This window comes from Haliotis cracherodii, unplaced genomic scaffold, assembly GCF_022045235.1.
Source record: "Haliotis cracherodii isolate W230 unplaced genomic scaffold, xgHalCrac1.p SCAF_2, whole genome shotgun sequence".
NCBI lineage: Eukaryota > Metazoa > Mollusca > Gastropoda > Lepetellida > Haliotidae > Haliotis > Haliotis cracherodii.
The window spans coordinates 19,890,700-19,914,618 of NW_027266275.1; the positions used below are offsets into that span (position 1 = coordinate 19,890,700).

Here is a 23,919-nt window from a genome sequence, read left to right on the forward strand (position 1 = left end):
TGGTGTGAATAGTTACCAAAAAACAAACAGTTCACAGTCGTGCTTTCAAATATGCAAATCATTAATAATACTTCCCTGAATCTGAAACACATGAAACTATATGTTCACTTTCTCAATGAATGAGTCGATGTATCTGCACAGTTGGCATTCACCCCTGAAGGTTCCATGGTTCGTACAAATTGACATTCGGCTCTGGGGACAGAATGTCTGGATGCTACCACCGAGAGGTCCCTCCAGGACGATGTCAGATGTGTTTACCGCAAACTTCTCACAGTTAGCCTGGAATAGATATATGAGCACTGTGTCAATCTCTGTTCATAGTTTCTCACAGTTTGGCTCGTTCACTCATTTTTGCAATATTCGTATACATGTAGAAGGAGAAGTAAGAAAATCGTGGAAGTGTATGAAAGAAAAGAGGCTAATTTGTCAACTGTTTGACATTTCCAAATGGCCAAAAAGGGCCCACACCCTACCTCGCCCTTTATAAGTTTGGCACCTTTCTGATACTCATTCAGTTGCGCTGACTACTAAAGTATGTCTGCACCCTGCATCCACTGTCCTTGGATAATTCAACTTGAAATTTGGAATTATTGAATGCATTCAAAAGAATAAAAGCGACAAAACCCCTTCCATAATCACAAGAAATCTCTGACAAAAGCAGCTTCAATTGAACGATTCCGACTATATCAGTGATACCAGCATGTTGGAATACTTACTTCCACAGGCGTGGGGCAGAAAGGGGCGTGCGACACAATGGAGAGACGGGTGCCGTTCTTGGAAGCAGCACACTGGGCCAGGGTGAAGCGACATTTATTTTCTGTTGAAAAACAATAACCATTGGTTTTTTCCACATTAAGATTTATCTTCATACAAAGTTATTCATTCGACATCGTCTTTGAATACAAGTGTGTATCTCAGTTTGTTCTTTGTAAAGCAACCGTCAGATAATAATAACAACAATCATAATCATAATAATTATAATAATCATAATAATAATACCAATGTCATTGACAAGATTGAGGAAAAACATGGCAACTATGCAGAACTCGCGTTCGAAATATCGCGTTTGAATCCCAGGTACCAAGTTGTCCGACACCCCATTGTTGCCGCTGCCTTAGGTTGGGTACCTCCCAACCTGTTGACTGACATTGGGAGAGTTCCAAAGTTTGCTACCTGGAATACAACCCTTCTGAGATTCTGGGTAATGCAGGAGGTTGCAGTTTTGGGAAGTCTTCACATGTTCTGGGTGGGTTTGAGTAGGCAGCGCTTCCTAGGCCTGGGAGAAGTCCCATTCGCTGTCTGGGCTGCGTGTAGAGGGGGCAAGGGCCCTGAGCTGATGATGAGTCTAACCAGCCTGACTGTGCCAGGATCACACAAACCCTCTTTACTGCATTTTTTTTATTCTAATCTATACATAAGAAGAAGAAGAAGATATCAGCACGTCCTTTAGACTCGACAAATGCAACATTCTTCACCTGAAACGTGGCAAGGTAGAAGAGGGAGGATCAGTCAGTTTACTTGGAGGAGGAGTTATTGACCATCTCGTGGAAGGTCAGGCCTATACGTACTGAGGGATGCAGATTAGGGACAAACTTCAGAATGCCCATATCAAGGAAAGACTTTGGACAGAGTACAAATGTAGAAAATCTGGAATTCAGAGCAACAAATAATTATACTGTATCCGCCCTTTCCTATTTTTTTTTTGGTGTTGTTGATTTGATGAAACAAGAAATTCAGGGTATTGACACCCTCACACGAAGAATCGTGGCCGACAATAGATCCCACCAACCTCGCTCTTCCCTCAATCGCTTAAATTTACCAATAATTATGGAAGGGCGTGGTTTGGTGAACGTTTAGGACTCTCCATGATAGAATTGTTTTCTGCACTTTTGCACACATTTATTTGTCTGATGATCCTCCTGTGAAGCATGTCAAGACTCATGATGGAAACAAGGCATTCAACAGATTTCTAAAACGAGCCAAGGATGTGGGACATAATCTTACATATGATGTTTATTTTAAAATATTTGATACAAAAATAAGCCCGATGCTATTGTATGGATCCGAAATTTGGGGCCTAGAACATTTGGATGTTATTGAGAAAATACATTTATATGCATGTAAACGGTTCTTGGGGGTAAAATCTAGCACAGAAAACGCAAGGGTATATGGTGAATGCGGACGGTTTCCCATGTATATCAATAGTTATTTAAAGGTTTTTAAATACTGGGTCAAGCTATTAAATATGCCATCTTCAAGATACCCGAAAAAATGTTATAATATGATGCTTCTCTACGACAGCCATGGGAAACAAAATTGGGCATCAAAAGTTAAAAACATGTTATACGAATGTGGATATGGTTATATTTGGTTACAGCAACATGTAGATATGCCACAACATTTCTTCTCCCGTTTGACACAGACTTTAAAAGATATGTACATTCAAAAATGGCATTGTTCTTTGCTTAGTTCTAGGAAAGCAAACTATTACACTACATTTAAGACTACTATTATACTAGAACCTTATCTATTAAGTGTAAATTTACATAAGTTTAGAACAGCTCTTTCTCGATTCCGTTGTGGCTCACATGATCTATTTATTGAAACAGGCAGATATGAAGGTATTGCAAGAGAACACAGACTTTGTAGGATTTGTAAAACTGATTGTACTGAAGATGAATATCACTTTTTATGTGTATGTCCAGTGTATGAAGATTTAAGAGCAAAATATCTAAATAACTATTTCTACCGCAACCCAAACGGTAACACATTTTGTAAATTAATGACTTGTGATTGTACAGAAACTATTAGAAATCTATCAATGTTCATTTATCATGCCATGAAACTAAGAAAATGTATGAATTTGTAACATGCCCCACACATTGTACTATAGGCCTTTGGCCTCATAAGTACCATGAATAAAGACTGACATAATCTCGATGTCGATGTTGATTTTGTTGATGCTTCTGTACTGCTGGACGGTACAGAAATGAGTGTCAACCAGGTGAAGTGCTGTCATATCGGCCCAGACTGAAGGAGAGGCTATCTGAGCGGCAACTGCATCGAGTTTGTGTGCAGTGTGTTGCGAAGTTCAGCAACCCTGCCAACAATGTCAGTCAACAGATTGGGAGGTATCAAACCTAAAGCACCGAGAACAATGGGGAGTCGGACAACTTGGTACTTGGGATGCAAGCGTCACATTTCGAAAGCGAGGTCCGCATATTTGACATGTTATCCCTCAATCTTGTCAAAAACATTAGTGTCAAAAGGGACAGAAAATTCAATAATGTAAATGATTTCATTGGATTTATCAAAAGGACCAGGTTTAAATGGGCCTATTCCAAAGAATGTTGTATTTATCATTTTCCTTGACGAACTCTACATATTCCGGGTCGTACCATGGGTGGACCTTTGTGTCAAAACCACAAGCTTGGCAAAAATGATAGAGCTACACCATCATGTCGCTTAAGATACTGTGTTTGTGCCAAAGCTGGGCAACCACTGACAATGTGTCATTAAATTCAATATATAATCGACATTATAATTATTATTATTTAAGAGGGGTCGGAATCGAAAGAAAAAAATCAAAATCTTCCAGGCCACCATCAGGAATAATAACACAAATTTAAACCAGGCAACTCTGCTGTGCGATTACAGATGTCTACACACATACAGCTATTACTTCGTAATTATTTGATATATTTTCACCGAACGATCGAGTCCACTTGAATGTTGTCCGAATAAGGTTACACTGTATACAAAAAATGTTGAACATATGTTTAATTATTAGTATGCATTATGATTGGCGCCGGTATATTGCCTTGTGAACGAAACACGATACTACGACACACCAGTTATGCTATAATCAGTGTGTGCCTATTGCATTAGCTACAAATCTCTCGCCGAATTGACAAAAAAACTGCCAGACACGCAGTATACCCCCGCGAAGATCCGGGTTAAAATTGGTATTCAGCAACCCATGTTTGTTGTTAGAAGCGATTCACAGGATCGGATGGTCAGGCTCGTTGGTTTGGTTGATGTTAGTATCCCAATTGCGTTAATCGATGCTCATGATGTCAATCACTGGATGATCTGATCTAGGCTCGATTATTTTCAGACCGGCGACGTATGGCTGAAAAGTTGCTGAGTGCGACGCTACACAGCAAACAAACAACTCAACTCCAGCTTCAAATCTCTCACCGTACACAACACCATCAGACGCGCAGACAGGGGATTTTTCCTCGTCGCAGATCTGGTCACAAGTGGCGACATGATAGCCGCCGAGGATAGGCGGATGTGTGGGAGGCCTAATTGCTCTTTCTTGCAGTTGGTGATTTCCAGCTGACAGGAACTGCCTGAATATCACAAATAATGTATTTGAGTTTCATACCGTATTTACCAATATCTAAGTCATAGGCACATTAGCTGAAAAGAATTATATGAATTCAAATTTGCGGGTGTTATTTAGTATTTGATGGCAGCAAATGTCATTTGTAATGGTCAAATGCACACGCTTATCTGAAAACAGGTAATGTTTATCGATAGTGTTAAATTATAAAAGCATCAGTAAATTTCTGTAGCTCTCTTTTGGGTGAAGCCGGGATCCGAACCGACGAATATAAGATCATTCCAGGAGGACTGAGGGGCACAAATCAGAGTAGAAAATTACGGCGCCGTTGACCGATTGGACAAGCTGTGTCAACGCTGAATATCATTTTGTATGACTATCAAGTAAGAAAGCAGACTAAGAAGGGTATGGACATTGAAAAGAGCATTTTAAATCATGATACGCAAGTGTTTGTCACATTTATTAAGTACAGATAAACCAGACGAAAAAGTGTGTGGCAAAATAGGAACGTCATGGTGTGGGTTTTTTTAAATACAACTTTTACTATTTAATCACGAATGTAAACAAATGCGACGAATCCCTTTCCATAAGAATCATAAGAAATCTAAGCTAATTGTACCATTCCGATTACACCACAACGTTGTTGGTGTTCGCCAAAAGTTCATCGTATCCAATCCACTGGTGGCATATGTCGCAAACACATGCAAAGGCACGTCACCCGCACAACAAAACGCTGGAACACAGGGTTCAAGTCATAATAAGGAATTACATCGGACTATATGTTGGTCACTGATGAGTCGTATTTGGAAATGTGTTACACATGTCTTCTATAAAAACTTTCGAAAGTCTAAAGACTTGAATGCTGTAACCTTGATCAAACACCTTTAGAGACATCTGAGACTCTTTGAAATCTTCATAGCAATTGCAAATTATGATAAAGTCATACTTACTGTAAGTTTGTCCGTCCGATCCACACACAGGCGAGGATGTGTGACAGGCCAAGTTGCAGGACGTAGGGGCACCAAGTGCCACTGAAATTCAAAAGTCAACGCCAGAGAGTATCAGTCTCGGGTGTCTGCCGAAACAGATTTCAAAGGGCGTAAAAGCCACAATTGTGATGAAGCTTATATGAATGGGTCACTGAAAGTAAGTGATGACACCAGGTACGAAAGGGTAATACATGTACGTAACTGCTATGTTTTACTGGCACAGTGGAACAAATCGTTGATCTTGATTTCAACTGTTTCACAAAGCGATCTCTGCTTTACGGCTGTCTTAAATCTATATTAAACTATGGATGTTACGACAGTCTCAGATCTGCAATCTCTTTGTGAAACCGGGCCAAAGAGAAAGCTTAGATCGATCTCAAGGGGATTTACAAACTGCCCCTAAACAGTAGATCAGTGATAGAAACAAATGAACAAAAATACATAACATTCTTCTGAAACTTTTCAGCCTTTTTTTCAGGGTGGGTTTAGAAAGACTATATATACATCATATTGATTTTTCGTATCCACATCAAAGCATCAGGCATAAGTACATATTTTCCAGAAATCAAGGTACCTGTGACAGAAAAAATATGCAAATCAATGTTATACTACCAATTATGTATCCGTAGTATAAACATATATAATGTATGATATATCAATAAGCCTCAAGTTGCTTTTCCTACAGTGCTGAAAGTAAGTGTTTCAAAATATTTTGATGCAGAAAACACGACAGAGAGTGACAAAGATCAAAGTATATTACACTTTAAGGGACAACAGAGAGCATTCGGTTCTAAATTCAATTTACCACAGTCCAATACACAGGTATCAGAGCTCAACTTTGAAATCACCGTATGATTATATCTCATCTGTAAAATTTAAAAAGTTTTAAAAATTTCAAATCCTCTTTGGTCCTTGTACAACAAAACTACGTTCGGCCTTCTGACTAATCTAACAACCACGGATACATACCACCAAGAAAGGAAAGACAAACAAGAGCCAACATGTCTGTTGTCCACGAGAACTGACCTATACGTTATTTTGTCCTATTTCTAGTTTTTCCTTTCTAGGTGACCTCTGTCTTTTTTCTTGATTTTGTTTTATCGTATGATAAAAGCACAAGTGTTAAATGTAGACTAACCTTGGCTAAGTGCCAATGCTAGCAAGTTTGGTTCACGTCTCACATGATCTGCTTGTTCAAACTTTATGATGGATAACAATTTACTCGTTAATGATAAGTCTATTTTTACAGGGACAATGTTTGTCTTGTACATACTGGTACGGTTTCACCGAAGTGGTAAACGTCTGAGACCTGAATCACTTCGGGCTTTCGTCCCACATTAAGCTGACACGCCGTGATATAACTGGAATAATGTTAAAAGCGGCGTTAAACCCAACACACTCACTATGGCGTTGACGTTTCAGATTCAATTCATGGAGCATCGTCTCCCTTTGAGGTCCATGTGTATGACAACCTTGCTCTGAAGTAGATATACCTCATGGGGCTCTTCTTCACACATGTCCTCGGAGGTACACTGTATATGTAATATGATGCTTGGCATACATGTGACATACTCTTTGGCAGGGTTCCAAGAGGTAATCAGTGTTCTTCAAACGCTTCTTAAGATGTGCACACGTGACAGAAACGTGTATAAAAGTATACTTTGTCCCACATACGATTCCTCGGAATTATACAATGTGACACACCCGTACCCACAAGACGTTAACAGTGTGAAGCAAACGTATAGTGAGGAGTAAATGATGTTCTCGGAGATAGGTCACAATGTCACATGTTTTAGTTGGCCGCACTCAGCAATATTCCATCTTTATGACGGCGGTCAGAAAATAATCGAGTCAGGACCAGACAGTACAGTGATTGACATCATAAGCATCGATCTACGCAATTGGGATCGATGACATGCATCAACAAGGTTGAGAACCTAAACACCCGATCCTGTTAGTCGCATCTTATGACAAGCATCGGTTGCTGAAGACACACATGCGTCCTCAGAGTTTATATATGATTTCGCGTATGCATCCTGAGAGATATATAATGTAATTACACAAGTGCCCTCGGAAGTATAAAATGTGACACGCAAGCGCCCTCAGATGTTTGTTTGTTGTTTAACGCTGCACTCAGCAATATTCCAGATATAGGACGGCGGTCTGTAAATAACTGAGCGTTGACCAGCGGCCGAGTGACTGATGTAATGAGCATTGATCCACGGAATTGGGAGACGATGACATGCATCAACCAAGTTAGCGTGCCTGACCATCCGATCCCGTTAGTCGCTTAGACAAGCATAGTCGCTTTATACGGCAAGCATGGGTTGCTGAAGAACTGTTCTACCAAAATGTATATCATGTGACACTCGCGTTCCCTTAGACGTATATTGTGTGACATACACGTGACAAAGGTAGACCAGAGTGTTTCAGTTAGATCAGTGTTTCAGTTAGATCATAGTGTTTCAGTTAGATCAGTTTGCCAGTTAGATCACAGTGTTTCTGTAAGATCACAGTGTTTCAGTTAGATCACAGTGTTTCAGGTAGATCACTGTGTTTCAATTAGATAACAAAGTTTCAGTTAGGTCACAGTGTTTAAGTTAGATCAGTGTTTCAATTAGACCAGTGTTTCAGTAAGGTTACAGTCTTTGAGTTAGATCAGTGTTTAAGTTACATCAGTGTTTCAGTTAGGTCAGTGTTTCAGCTAGATCAGTGTTTCAGTTAGGTCACATCGTTACAGTAAGATCAGTGTTTCATTTAGATTACAGTGTTTCAGGTAGATCAGTGTTTCAGTTAGGTCAGTGTTTCAGTTAGATCAGTGTTTCAGTTAGGTCACATCGTTTTAGTAGGATCAGTGTTTCAGTTAGATTACAGTGTTTCAGTTAGATTACAGTGTTTCAGTTAGATCACAGTTTTTCCGGTAGATCACAGTGTTTCGGATATATCACAGTGTTTCAGTTAGATTTGAGTTTTTTTCAACTCGTTTATCCCCGTGGTACATCCTTCGAGCAAGGGTGCGGTGACCAAGGATTATTATCCAGATGAATCTATGATCCAGTGGCTCATCGCATCACTGTCTTACCCGGTTGGTCAAACGTGCTCACAACTAGATTACAGATGAAACGATAACTGACAATGATGCACAGAGCTATTTGCTTTTTAAACAACATCAGTGAAAAGAAAAAGTTTCAATATCACTAAGGTTACATAACCATGGTGTTTAACATCTGTCCGCCTGTTTATCAAGTCTAATGTATTGCTGCACTCGACTGGTCTGAAACACAAACACATTAAAGGGTTGTTTGTATGGATTAAAACCGGTGGTCGTTTCATGCTTTTAAAATGCCTAAGATGGTCGTCAAATGGAACAAGGTTATCGTCCTGAGAGCAGCATACATCAACATGACTTTTGTTGATTCTCGTAGGTTTTTTTATGTGCTGGCAAAGTGTAGGTAAACATGAAACCTATAACGTCATTGTTTATCAAAAATGGTTATTTATGGGGAGTATTGACGGAAGATATTTTATCATTCGAAAAGTATGTCTACATAGATGGTGAAGAGAACAAGCAGGCTTTGCAACACACCTTTCACGATTAAAAAATTAATTAAAATGACTGATCTGGACGGCTCCAACAATAGATTTCTGTCACCAGATTAACAACTGATAAACCATTGTTTTGACCTAATACTCATCGGAAATATGCACTTGGAAAGTAATGAAACAACGCTCACTATATATACTTCTTCTTTATTGACTCGACGAGGCATACTGTGTATGAGGCACACTGTGTTTTGAGGAAGTCTGTCCCACTCATCTTGCAGAATTTGGTCACGTTCAGCCAACGTTGTCGGCGGCCAATGACGTTGACGCACACGTCATGTCCCAGACGTGTTCATTTGGGGAACGGTCTGGGCTCATTGCTGGTCATGACATTATGTGAATGCTGTCCTGTTGTACGTGAGCATTGACGTTTCGTGTACGGATTACACAGGCGAGGTCGTCCTGAAAGATCCACAAGACTTCCAAACGGGACAACAAAGAATGTCAGTATGTTGTCCAGAAAGTACTGTCCTGTGACCCTTCCTTGGAGTGGGGATCGCACAGTCAAAGTAATACCACCCTACATGATAACCGATCCACCAACCAACATTGGCTTTACGTTCAGTTGGACGTCGCCAGACAAGACCACGCCTATCAAGAAAGTGCAAAGTGAATCGGGACTCATCAGATCACATGACAAGTAACCTTGTCGTTGTCCTGGGATGCCCTGACCTGGTCGATCGTCAACAGTTTCGGTTTCTCGGTACCCGTTCCATAGACTGTTAAAAAATGAACGTATTGGTCACTGCATGCTGACGTCTGAAAGTTTCCAGCATGCCAACAGCCGTAGAAACTCCACGCGTTGCCGACGCCGCATCGCTAGTTTATGCACAAACAACGAATGAAATCAAGTACAACACAGCTGTATGATAAGCAGAATCAATAAGATTGGTTATAATTATGGTCCACAGAGATTTACAGACCTTCCTTGAAAGTGTCAAAATAAGGAATGACACCAACGCACGTGTTTGGCGCTGCTACGTGAGGCACGTGACAACTATATAGGTTGTGTTTTGTTCTCAGATTTTACAGACATGAACGCACATGTTTAACGTCAACACTTCTCTTTGTTCTAAGAATTGGCATTAAAATATACATTTCATGATCCTTTAAGAAGTAAATTTCACTATTAAAGGGGCAGTTTCTAACATTCTATCCAGCATTTTATTTTTTAACAAAACACATTTTGTTTTTGATCTGAAACAAACTTTCGGTCAAAACACGTCCACTGTACATTAACAGTGACAGATGGGTCCATGCCCACACGTCACAAGTTTATTTAAGACCTTCACTTTGTGTGAGTTTATTGGAGTATGAACCTTCATTGAGTTAGGGCCAAATTGTATGAACGTCGGAGCTTGCGAACTCAGACAAAGTGAAAGTCAATTCTTATAATTTTCTATAACAATTTCTCACCTTAAAGGCTCTAAACCAAGATCTAAACACAATTTTATTAAGTACGTGTGACTTCTTGTTTACACTGACAGCCATACGACAAGCAGCTACACCGCGGAATGAAATAGTTCCTCAAAAAGAGAGGTGACATGAGCGTATAGATGCACAACTTGCTCTTCAGAAACTTCTTGCGTTCAAATGTGTTCAAATAATATCACCATTAGATGAGAAAGGTCTGTAAAGAACTACCTCATTAAGTCGGTCACAATGACAGCGTGTCGTAATACATTTACATGAAGTCCAAGAGGTCAAAATGGCCGGCACGATAAACGTGACGCAAGAGATTTCCGATGTTGAACTTATGGCAGTTACATGTGTTAGTCATCATTGATCAACTGGCTGATCATTGAAAGGTGATTAAAGATGTTTCAAACAGACACTAAGGTAAATTCATAGATTCCCGGAGACGGTCACTGTCAGCCTAGACACGAATCAAGTCGATACTACCATAGTTTGGATGTGCATGACCTCGTTTGTTCATAGAACGGGCCGTTGCGAGGAATTCGTGAACAATCATGCAGTCAAACTTTCTGGCGTTTCCCAATGTATACTGAAACGCTGAGACCAAGATTAAAGATTCTAAATGATCAGAAAGAACGCTAATATGTATGTTTTCGTGCTTGGGAATTCCCAGAGGTTTCCCCAGAAATGTGGAAGTAGTCCGTCAGTGTATGTAATACAAGATGAAATTTTTACTACATGTTTATACTGCCTTAACCGAAATCAGATTGGAACAACTGCTGGTTCATTTTCACATTTTAAGGCATGTTTCACGAAAAGCTGAACAACCAGCCGCTATGTGAAATGCTTGACTTACACATTGACAATATCGTATATGTGAAATTTGGCGATAGGCCATTTAGGCACATAATAGGCATCTCCCAATGGTCGCCTCCTTGCTGATCTATTTCTTTGTACATATGAATTTGAATTTCTGCTCGTATTGGCAAGATCAAAACGGGAATATGGCCAAGAAGTTTAGCTTATAAAATGATTCAGGTATATCGATGATCTGATATCGTTCAATAACGGTCAAATAAAAAAGTCCCTTCTATCGATATACCCACCTGAACTAGAAATGAAAGAGAGCAGTGAAACCGCATTATTTGGTTCATATTTAGACTGATGCAGAACGAAGGTGGTTAAAAACTCCCCGCATGACTGTATCAAAAGGGATGACTTAACCTTCCAATAGTCAACGTACACAACTTTTGAGATACAACTGAGCCGCGATTCTCTTTGCATGAAGACTTCAAACAGCGTCATACGATTCTAGCTCAAAAGTTGTTTGATCTAAGTTACAACATTCAAAGACTCAGCAAAAGGTTTAATGGTAGACATGTGGAGGGTATTAACGTATTTGATGCATCATCCGATGCAAATACCTATATTGACTTGTACCATAATTTATGTTCCCGTTTTTTTTTTCAGGTGAACAATTGATGTATTTTTGACGGGTGCCATCGATTGAGCAGGATACGCTCACCTTTTCGCGGACACCTGCCATCATCACTATTTGATAGTGATTCATAAACACATGCTCGTGATATAGTAAGAATCGTACAATGATTTCGTACAGAATTTCGAATGATTGTGGAAAAGGAAACATTTTTTTAACTGACACCTCTGCCTAATATGTGTATCAATGAGTTCAAAGACATTTCAGTGGGTGGTTGTTGTATTCCACAATCAGGTGTATTCGACCTACACCACAGTACGAAATCGAGCCTGGACAAGATGAATGGGTGATATCATGACCCACGCTAATAAGATGACACGCACTTCTAGATATCGTAACAAGGTGACAGATTGATCCTCGTGTTAGCGGGTTCCTGCCACAAGCTTGAGGGTTTGGCCAGGGCACATAGTCCACATGTGGACCATAGTTCAACATGGGAAACCTGTCACTCTGATTAAGGAGTTGCAAGATCACGTTCGTTTTTCAGGTTTATGTACACCTTACGGGATGCAGCTCACGCGATTCCACCATGAACGTACTTTGACTCATTATCAAACGTTCATATATTTATTGTTACAGTTTTTACTTTCTTACAGCTTCATCAGTTTAGAAGGGGTTAGCGACGACGGGGCCTCCAGGGTAGTACTGTGGGTATCCGCTATAGTGACATGTGCCATTGTAAAGGATCTTGAAGTCTGGCACTGAAACAAATATATGATGTAAAGAGTTACCAAAAAACAAACAGTTCACATTCGTTCTTTGCAAATTTGCAAATCATTGTTCACACTTCTCTGAATTTGTAATATAACACTGTCGGTAATTCCTACAAATTCTTATGTTTTTCATATTTTACACGTGTCATCTGACTGATCCTTTAGTTCGAATGTGACACTGGTGCCCCAGTTGTTAAAGACACCGCAATTGGATGTGCGTGAATTAATATTCTCAGACTACTTTGATCGAATGCTAAAATGTGATCTTGACCTTGGTTTGTGAGTACAATGCTTGCGTTACATAAATGCCTACGGCCTATCTGATTTTAGGCGTTCCTCCCACTTAAAGGCGACATGGAGTGATAGGAATGAAAGGATGTTCAAGGTCGCAAACTTGTTCTCACGCCGTACTAAGATCATTTTGACGTTGAACTATTTAGACAGATATACAGACAGACAGGTTTATTCAGTATTATGGCTATATAGCCTCAAGTACAATTGATACTAGTTCATAATATGATGCCACGTGCATATATAGAAATTACATCTTCTTGTATCTGATAGTAAAACATGCTTTTTATAAGTAGCCACTGAAAATATAAGATGTTTATTTTGTGAATTGATAATATTTATCATTGACATTTCAGATTTATAGTCATGATTCAAAAAGGGGAGATATGTAGATCTTAACTTGGGATACCTGTTACACTTAAAGAAGATAATGCGAAGATGAAACAGTTTCGTATATCGTAAATATATCTTTCACTCGCTGCTTAAATATTCCCATAAACACTTGAATGTTACCAATTTCCTGTAAATCCACATAAAAGAAAACCCACATGTAAATAATAGATTTCTTACTTCAGATACCCAGTTATGTTTACCTATATCATCCAACTGGACGGATTAGTAGCTACGATAAGATTCCTTAACGCGAACAGCGATAGATATACACTGCCGTCAAACAAAATATGAAACTTGACCTAATCAATCCACGTGTACTAATGACGTAACGTTATCAATATATAATGTCATGAACACGGGATATGGTTTTGTGAACATTGGCACAGCCGTATGACGTCACAGTGTTCCAACTGTTGAAGCAGCCTTTGAAATCGCAAATATACACATGTCTTATCAGTCTTACCAGTGGATGGGTTGCATCAAACGTACCTTTAAGGGAAGGGTTGATCTTGAATTTCTCAATGAATGAGTCGATGTATCTGCACAGTTCGCATTCACCCCTGAAGGTTCCATGGTTAGTACAAATTGACATTTGGCTCAGGGGACAGAATGTCTGGATGCTGCCACCGAGAGGTCCCTCCAGGGCGATGTCAGATGTGTTTACCGCAAACTTCTCACAGTTAGCCTGGATAGGATATATGATCATTGTGTCAATATCTGTTCACAGTTGCTCACAGTCTGATTCGTTCATTCATTTTTGCAATATTCGTATTCATGAAGAAGGAGACGTAAGAAACACGTGCAGGTGTATGAAAAAAAGGAAGTTAGTTTGTCAACTATTTGACATTTCTAAATGGCCAAAAAGGGCCCCCATCCTATTTCGTCCTTTATAAGTTTGGCACCATTCTGATACTCATTCAGTTGCGCTGACTACTAAAGTATGCCTGCACCCTGCATCCACTGTCCTATCTGGACATGTAAAAATGCAATTTGAAATCCGTCATATGCATTCTAGATTTTTCCGATCTGTACCCATGCGAATTTGGAATTAATGACTGCATTCAAATAAATAAAAGTGTCAAAACCCCTTCAATAATCACAAGAAATCTCTTCGAATCGATTGTATGATTCCGACTATATCATGAACATGTTTTTATGAATCACCATCAAACAGTGATGATACCAGCATATTGGAAGACTTACTTCCACAGGCGTGGGGCAGGAAGTGGTGTACGACACAATGGAGAGCCGGGTGCCGTTCTTGGAAGCAGCACACTGGGCCAGGGTGAAGCGACATTTATTTTCTGTTGTAAAACAATATCCATTGGTTATTCATTCGACATCGTCTTTGAAAACAGATGTGTATCTCAGTCTGTGCTTTGAAAAGCAAGAGCCAGATACAAATCTCTGTTCAGCAGTGAACGTTAATATTGCATCTTTAACGAAACCTATGAAACGATCAAGATGATAATAATAATAATAATAATAGTGCCAGAATCACCCAAACCCTCTTTGCTGCATTTTTTATTTTAATCTGTAAATAATAATAATAATGTTTCTTCATCTGAAACGTGGCAAGGTAGAAGAGGGAGGATCAGTCAGTTTACTTGGAGGAGTTATTAACCATCTCGTGGAAGGTCAGGCCTATACGTACTTAGGGATGCAGATTAGGAACAAACTCCAGAATGCCCATATCAAGGACAAACTTCGAGTACAAATGTAGACTTAGGTAAATTTGGAGTTTTCTCAACGATCGCAACAAAGTAAAAGCCACAAATACTTATGCTGTACCCGTCCTTTTGGTGTTGTTGATTGGACGAAACAAGAAATTCAGGGTATTGACACCCTCACCCGATGAATCATGGCAGACAATACATCCAACCACCCTCGCTCTTTCCTCAATCGCTTATATTTATCATTCATTATGGGAAGACGTGGTTTGATTAATGTTGGGGGTCTTCATGATAGAATAGTTTATTTATTATTATTTGTCTGATGATCCTCTTGTGAAGCATGTCAAGACTCATGATGAAAACAAGGCATTCTACAGTTTTCTAAAACGAGCCAAGGGTGTGGGACATAATCTCAATGTCTGTGTTGATTTTGTTGATGGTTCTGTGCTGCTGGACGGTACAGAGAAGTGGGTGACAACCTTGCGAAGTGCCATATTAAGTCGGCCCAGACAGAAACCCCGCAGACTCCTTCGCTTGGATGAGGTTGACTGGCCTGAACAGTGAGACAGAAGGCTTTCTGTTTGATGCTCAGGACCAGTCACTTCCACCCGAAACCGTCAATGTGTGATTTTGCATCATAATGTAAATATGAAATGTAGATTATGTAATGAATTTAATGAGACTGTCCAACACATTGTCAGTGGATGTCCAGCTTTGGCACAAACACAGTATCTTAAGCGACATGATGGAGTGGCTCGATCATTTTGTTACCATCTTCGCCATGCTTGTAGTTTGACACAGATGTCCATCCATGGTACGACCCAGAATATGTAGAGGGCGTCGTAGAACATGATAAATACAAAATTCTTTGGAATAGGCCCCGTATACAGCCTCAGACGTATCCATGCCAACAAACCCGATCTTATCCTTTCGGATAAATTCAATGAAATCATTCATATTATTGATTTTTTTCTGTCCCTTATGACACCAAAGTGATTGACAAGATACGTAAAAAACATGGCAAATATGTAGGCCGCTTTCGAAATGTCACGTTTGCATACCAAGTACCAAGTTGTCCGACTCCCCATTGTTCTTAGTGCCTTAGGTTTGGTACCTCCCAATCTGTCGACTGACATGGGGAGAGTACCCGGGTTTGCTACCAGGAATACAGCCCTTCTGACATCCTCCGAATGTTCTGGGTGGGTTTGAGTAGTCAGCGCTTCCTGGGAGAAGTCCCATTCGCTGTCTTGTCTGCGTGTAAAGGGGGCACGGGCCCTGAGCTGATGATGAGCCTAACCAGCCTGACTGTGTCAGGATCACCAAAACCTCCTTTGCTGCATTTATTTATTCTGTATATAATTATAATAATCATAATAATAATAATAATTGTAATAAAAATAATAACAAAAATTTAAACCAGGCAACTCCGCTGTGGATTACAGATGTCTACACACATACAGCTATTACTTCGTAATTATTTGATATATGTTCACCGAACGATCGAGTCCACTTGAATGTTGTCCGAATAAGGTTACACTGTATCCATAAAAAATGTTGAACATATGCTAAGTTATTTGTATGCATTATGATACGCCAGTATATTGCCTTGTGGACGAAACATGATATTACGACACACCAGTTATGCCATGATCAGTGTGTGCCTGTCAGTGATACAAATCTCTCACCGAATTGACAAAAAACTGCCAGACACGCAGTATCCCCCGTGAAGATCCGGGTTAGAATTCGTAATCAGCAACCCATACTTGTCGCAAGAAGCGAGTCACAGGGTCGGATGGTCAGGCTCGTTGGTTTGGTTGATGCATGTTATCGTATCCCATGTGAGTAAATCGATGATCATGATGCTCGATTATTTACAGACCGGCGACATTTAGCTGGAACGTTGCTAAGTGCGACGTTTAACAACAAACAAGCGGCCAATTTCCAACTGAAAATCTCTCACCGTACACAACACCGTCAGACGCGCAGACAGGGGATTTTTCCTCGTTGCAGATCTGGTCACAAGTGGAGGTATGATAGCCGCCGAGGATGTTGCCACAAGATCCCCTATAAGAAAGCCGGATGTGTGGGAGGCCTAACTGCTCTTTCTTGCAGTTGGCGGTGTCCAAGTCACAGGAACTTCCTGAATATCACAAATAATATATTTGAGTTTCATGTCGTATTTTCTGTTGTAAAACAATATCCATTGGTTATTCATTCGACATCGTCTTTGAATACAGGTGTGTATCTCAGTCTGTTCTTTGAAAAGCAAGCGTTAGATACAATTCTCTATTAAGCAGTGAACGTTAAACTGACGATATTGCATCTTTAATGAAAACTATTAAACTATCAAGATAATAATTTTAAGTCATAGCCATATTAGCGGATAAGCATTATATGAATTCAAATTTGCGGGTGTTATTTAGTATTTGATGGCAGCAAATGTCATTTGTAATGGTCATATACACACGCTTATCTGAAACCAGGTAATGTTTATCAACGTTGTAAATTAATAAATTCAACAGTAAATTTCTGTAGCTCTGTTTTGGGTGAGGCCGGGATCCGAACCGACGAATATAAGATCATTCCAGGACTGAGGGGCACAAATCAGCGCAGAAAATTACGGCGCCGACGACCGATTGGGCAACGCATATATCAATTTGTATGAGTGAGTGAGTGAGTTGGGTTTAACGCCGCTTTTAACAGTATTCCAGTATTCCAGTTATATCGTCGTTTTTGGAAACATGTTACACATGTTTTTCATAAAAACTTTCGAAAGTTTTGATAAGGACTTGAATGCTGCAAACCTTGATCAAACACCTTTAGAGACATCTGAGACTCTTTAGAATCTTCATAGCAATTGGAAATTATGATAAAGTCATACTTACTGTAAGTTTGTCCGTCCGATCCACACACAGGCGAGGATGTGTGACAGGCCAAGTTGCAGGACGTAGGGGCACCAAGTGCCACTGAAATTCAAAAGTCAACGCCAGAGAGTATCAGTCTCGGGTGTCTGCCGAAACAGATTTCAAAAAGCCACAATTGTGATGAAGCTTATATGAATGGGTCACTGAAAGTAAGTGATGACACCAGGTACGAAAGGCTAATACATGTATTAAACTGCCACGTTTTACTGGCACAGTGGAACAAATCGTTGATTGCAATAAAAAGAGTCATGGTCTTGATTTCACCTGTTTCATAAAGCGATCGCTGTTTTACGGCTGTCGTAAATCTATATCAAACTATGGATGTTACGACAGTCTCAGATCTGCAATCTCTTTGTGAAACCGGGCCAAAGAGAAAGCTTAAACGACATCAATAAACTGTTCAGATCGATCTGAATGGGATTTACAAACTGCACCTAAATAATAGATCAGTAATAGAAACAAATGAACAAAAACACATAAACGCCTGCTGCAACTTCTTAGCCTTTTTTTAGGGTAAGTTTAGTCAGTTATAGGAAAGGCTATATATACATCATATTGATTTTCATATTCACATCAAAGCGTCAGACATGAGTATATATGTTCCCGAAATCAAGGTACATGTGCCTGTGACAGGAAAAATAAGCATAACACACCAATTTAAAAAGTTCCAATGTTCCGTAGTATAAACATAAATATGATGTAACATTTAGCTTCACGCTGCTTTTCCTACAGTGCTGAAAGAATGTGTTTCAAAATATTTTGAAACAGAGAGTGTCAAAGGTCATAGTATATTACACTGAAAGGGACAACAGAAATCCTTTGGTTCTAAATTAATTTACCGCAGTCCGATACACAGGTAGCATAGCTCAATTTTGAAATCACCGAAGGATGATATCCCATCTGTAAAATTTAAAAGGTGACAACATTTGCAGATCCCATTTGGTCCTTGTACAACAAAACTTTTTTCGGCCTTCTGACTGATCTAACAACCACGGATACATACCACCGAGAAAGGAAAGACAAACAAGAGCCAACATGTCTGTTGTCCACGAGATCTTTTCAGAGAACTGACCCAAACGTATTTTTGTCTTTTTTCTAGTTTTTCCTTTCTAGGTGACCTCTGTTTTTATCTTGATTTGGTTTTATCATATGATAAAAGCACATGCGTTAAATGAAGACTAAACTTGGCGAAGTGCCATTGCTGGCTATTTTGGTTCACGTCCCACATGATCTGCCTGTTCAAACTTTATGATCGATAACAATTTACTCGTTAATGATAAGTCTATTTATATAGGGACAATGTCTGTCTTGTTTATACTGCTGCACGGCGTCAGGCAACGAACACAAACTTTTATGCAAATTGTGGGAGCTACTGGTAGGGCAGGACCTGCTTACCCTTTTCACAAACACCTGGTGTCATCACTGATTGTCAGTGATCCTTTCATATAATTTTCACTACTATCATATCGTTAACGCCCCATGGAATCTGTTTCGGAAAAAAACATTGAGACCGATTATTCTGTGGCGTTGAAGGGGGCACGGGTGGCCCAGTCGTCTTAGGCGCCGCGATTCGCTGTGCAGACTTGTGTCCCTTGGGCACGCCAGAAATCTATGATTGTGGGTTCGAATCCCGGTTTCTAGATTTTTCAACACCATACCCATGCTGGTGGGTTTCACCGAAGTGGTAAACGTCTGAGACCTGCTTCACTTCGGGCTTTCGTCCAACATTGGCAGTTTCAATATCACTAAGATTACATAACCATGCTGTTTAACATCTGTCCGCCTGTTAATCATGTCTTATGTATTGCAACACCTGACTGGTCTGAAACACAAACACATTAAAGGGTTGTTTGTATGCATTAAAGCGCCCAAGGTATTCGTTTTATGTTTTTAAAATGCCTAAAGTGGTCGTTTAATGGAACAAGGTTATCGTCATGAGAGCAGCATACATCAAAATGAATTATTTTTTTCATCTCGTAGATTCTTTTACGTGCTGGCAAAGTGTAGGTACACTTTAAAGTTACAACGCCATTATTTTAAAAACATGGTTATTTATGGGTTGATATTTTATCATCCGAAAAGTATGTCAACATAGATGGCGGAGAAAACAAGCAAGCTTTGCAACACACTTTTCACCATTAAAAAAAGAAATATTGACTGACCTCGACGGCTCCAACAATAGATTTCTATCACCAGATTAACAACTGATAAACCATTGCTTTGACCTAATAGCTATGGGAAATATGCACCTGGAAAGTAATGAAACAACGCTCACTATATATACTCTTTAAAAAGTAGGGCGTAATACCGACACGATTGGTCAAACATTTATTCACTCGACGAGGCATACTGTGTATGTGCTCCCAAAAGCTGTTTGAGGAAGTCTGTCCCACTCATCTTGCAGCGTTTGGTCACGTTAACCCAACGTTGTCGACGGCCTATGACGTTGACGCATACGTCATGTTCCAGACTATTCCGATTTGGGAACGGTCTGGGCTTTTTGCTGGCCATGACATTCTGTGGATGCTGTGCAGCTGTACGTGGGCATGGACGATTCGTGTACGGTTTACACGGGCGATGTCGTCCTGAAAGACGAAACGTCCATCCACACGACTTCCAAACGGGTCAACAAAGATTATCAGTATGTTGTCCAGAAAGTACTGTCCTGTAACCCTTCCTTGGAGTGGGGATCGCACAGTCATAGTCCTGCCTCCTGACACGATAACCGATCCACCAACTAACATTGGCTTGACGTTCATTTGGACGTCACCAGGTTAGACAACGCATATCAAGAAAATGCAAAGGGAATCGGGACTCATCAGAACACATGACACGCAACCAGCGACGATTACACCTTGTCGTTGTCCTGGGACGCCCTGAACGGGGTCGATCGTCAACAGTTTGGGTTTCTTGGTACCCGTTCCATAGTCTACTAATCACAGACTGTTTAACATTGAACGTATCAGCCACTGCATGCTGACTTCTGCAAGTTTCCAGTAGAAACTCCACGCGTTACAGACGCCGCATCGCACAAACAGTGACTGAAATCAAGTAAATCATAACTGTATGATAAGCAGAATCAATAAGACTGATTGAAATAATGGTCCACAAAGATTAACATACCTTCCTTGAAAGTGTCAAAATCAGGAATGATACCCTACGCACGTGTTTGGCGCTGCTATATGAGGCATGTGAGGTGTGTTTTAACGCTCACGCACATGTTTGTCGTCAACACTTCTCTTTGTTCTAAGACTTGGCATTAAATTATATATTTCATGATCCTCTACTTTTTTAAGGAGTATATTTCACTATTAAGGAGGCAATTCCTGACATAGTATCCAGCATTTTATTTATTTACAAAATACAATTTTGTTTTTGTTTATAAAATGACAGACTATTGAGATACATGGTTGTTAATCGATTATCTCACTTTATGTTTTGTAACAGCTCCATGGCAACAGTTATAGAGTACCTACCAACGGAATCCTCTCCTTCTTTGCGTCATGCAATATGGCTAAGTACTGGCGACCATCTAGAGACAGTTACAGTGTTAATAACCAACTTTCCATTAAACGTGTGATACACAAGGGACGCAACTCCTGCTAAAATCTAATAATCACGATCACTGCATTTAATCAAACTTTCGTTTTGAACACGTCCACTTTATATTAACAGTGACCGATGGGTCCATGCCCACACGTCACAAGTTAATATAAAAATATGAAATCTAATGTATTAGTATGTTTCATAGAATATTTCAGAAAAAAAGATAACTTGAAAATAGCTAAGGGAACAAAAGCTGCAAAATGATGAGGAACGTTGAGATGGTAGTCGTGTCAGGGATGTTAAAGCCGGTGGTGATACTGGTTATAAATGTTGTGACTGGTATGAATGTGTAGACGTCAGGTCCATTCTATAACTGTAGGTAGCCCCAATTCGATATGTAGACATCACCGCTTATATATTTAACTTGAACGACGGTTCCAAGCACGTTTATACTAAATATATAAATGCTATAAGAATACAGAATCATAGCACTCATAATACCAAACTAGAAAATTGATTATATCCATATAAAAATGCACGGGACAGTGTCATCGGTGAAGTGTTAAAAATATAAACTACCGGGCAAAAGAAAGTATACACCCATGTTGGAGTGTGGTCAAAATGAAACAAGCAAGAACTTCTTCAAAGGTGACGTATTTGATACGGGGAAAATAACTGTGTTTAGGACCTTACGTTTGCAGTGCCTCGGCGACTGTTTTCAGCCAAGTAACGTTTTCATAACGCTTGTAATATTTAGGTCGAATCCACTTTTTGAATAAATACTTTCTTTTGCCTGGCAGTATATATAGCAGTGGAATGATGGATATGTATTGTTTTATCTATTATTTCACATACATCTTACAGATTACAAAGAAATGTGCTAGTCCTCAACTAAAAGTTAGCATTCTGAGATTTATATTTCCATCTTTTTTATTATCAATTTCGATCAGTTGCCTTCATTATTATTTCATGAAATTTACTATAAAAGATCGAAATGGTTGAATCGTTAAATCCTTTCATTTATTAGCAATGTTTTGCTCTGAAGTCTAGCTCCTACAAAGAATAGGTTAAAATAACATTAAAAGTCAGTAGAGATTGTGGTAGTTTCGTCGTCATGCTATTTTCACTGTACAACATACAGCAAGAAAACTGACTCTTGAAAAGTGAGTGAGTAAGTCGAGTTTTACGCCGCTTTGAAAAGTATTCCAGTTATGTCACGGCGTGTCAGCTTGATGTGAGAGGACAGCCCGAAGTTGATGCAGGTCTGAGACGTTTACCATTTTGGTGAAACCCACGAGTACGGGTATGGTGCATAAATGGGCCGAACCAGGATTAGTCAACGGCATACGGGCTTTTTACCATGTGTGATATAGCTGTGTACGCAGATGTGAAGACATATGGAGAGGTGCCAGTTGAACGGGCCCACATATTTCAATGTTAAAGAAACGACTTCATAAATACATGGAAAAGGTTTTGCTCTCATAAGCCAGTGACATACGACGTATATGGTGTTACCTACGAGGAACCATTGTTACATACCCTTATGATATAGTCGGAATCGTACAATGGACACTGCTTTTGACAGAGATGTCATGATCATGGAAATTGCTTTGTTGCTTTTATATTAGGGAACCATTGCCATATATGCAATCCGACATAAGAACCATTGTTTTTTCCTTAAAGAAACGCCGACCTAGTGTTTAGTTTGAACTATTGCCATACATAAAATCCGACACGTTCTTTCCACTGACACACAGTTTACCATAGTTTTAAATCACTTTAGTTTAAAAAACACAAAAGATAGTATGAAGTAAATCTCAACGAAATCCACTTTTAGAATGAGTCACACAGCATCAGATATTGGTATGCCCGTCGCCCGAATTGAGGTGCGGCAGCAAAAGTAATCAAGTCATGGACAAAGGGCACACACATATAAAATCGCTAAAGCTCAAAGACACGTCACAGCAATAGCGTGTATGACCTACCCCTGCCACAACGCACGAAAACAATTCTCCGGAGCACAGAAAAGGTCTGTCGTCTGATGACGTCAGCTGTGATACGTCGCCATTTTCCTTGGATGGCCTGGATCAGTTGGGGGGATGTGGTCGCTATCGAACCCGATGATCCATGGCATCCCAGAGGTGTTCTACGGGGGGCATGTCGGGGTAGCGTGCAGGCATGTTTCATGAAAAGCTAAACTATCAGCCACTATGTGAATTGCTTGACTTCCTCATTGACAACATAGATGTGAAACTTGGTGATAGAACATTTAGGCACGTAATAGGTATATCCCAAATGAAGGCTTCCTTCCTTGCTGACCCAATTCATTGTGCATATGAATCGGAAGATTAAAAAGAGAATATGGCCAAGAGGGTGAGCGTATAATATGCTTGAGGTATATCGACGATCTGATAACGTTCAATAACGGTCAAATAACTAAGTCCCTTTCATCGATAAACCCACCTGAACCAGAAATGAAAGAGAGGAGTTAAACCGCATTATTTGTTTCATATTCAGATTTATGC

The 23,919-nt window shown here is 39.8% G+C and overlaps 1 protein-coding gene and 1 pseudogene across 1 annotated transcript; both read right to left on the bottom strand.

Annotated features, from left to right (window-relative positions):
* Positions 1–104: 104 nt before the first annotated feature.
* LOC139467498 (four-domain proteases inhibitor-like) lies at positions 105–6,340 on the bottom strand (annotated as a pseudogene).
* Positions 6,341–12,425: 6,085 nt separating this feature from the next.
* LOC139468967 (ovomucoid-like) lies at positions 12,426–18,917 on the bottom strand. Its single transcript, XM_071251109.1, has 6 exons — positions 18,852–18,917; positions 17,810–17,890; positions 16,885–17,064; positions 14,455–14,555; positions 13,741–13,936; positions 12,426–12,555 (listed from the first exon to the last, which is right to left on the bottom strand). Exons 1-6 carry the CDS (start codon positions 18,883–18,885, stop codon positions 12,461–12,463), a joined length of 687 nt encoding a protein of 228 aa, XP_071107210.1. The 5' UTR covers positions 18,886–18,917; the 3' UTR covers positions 12,426–12,460.
* Positions 18,918–23,919: the final 5,002 nt, after the last annotated feature.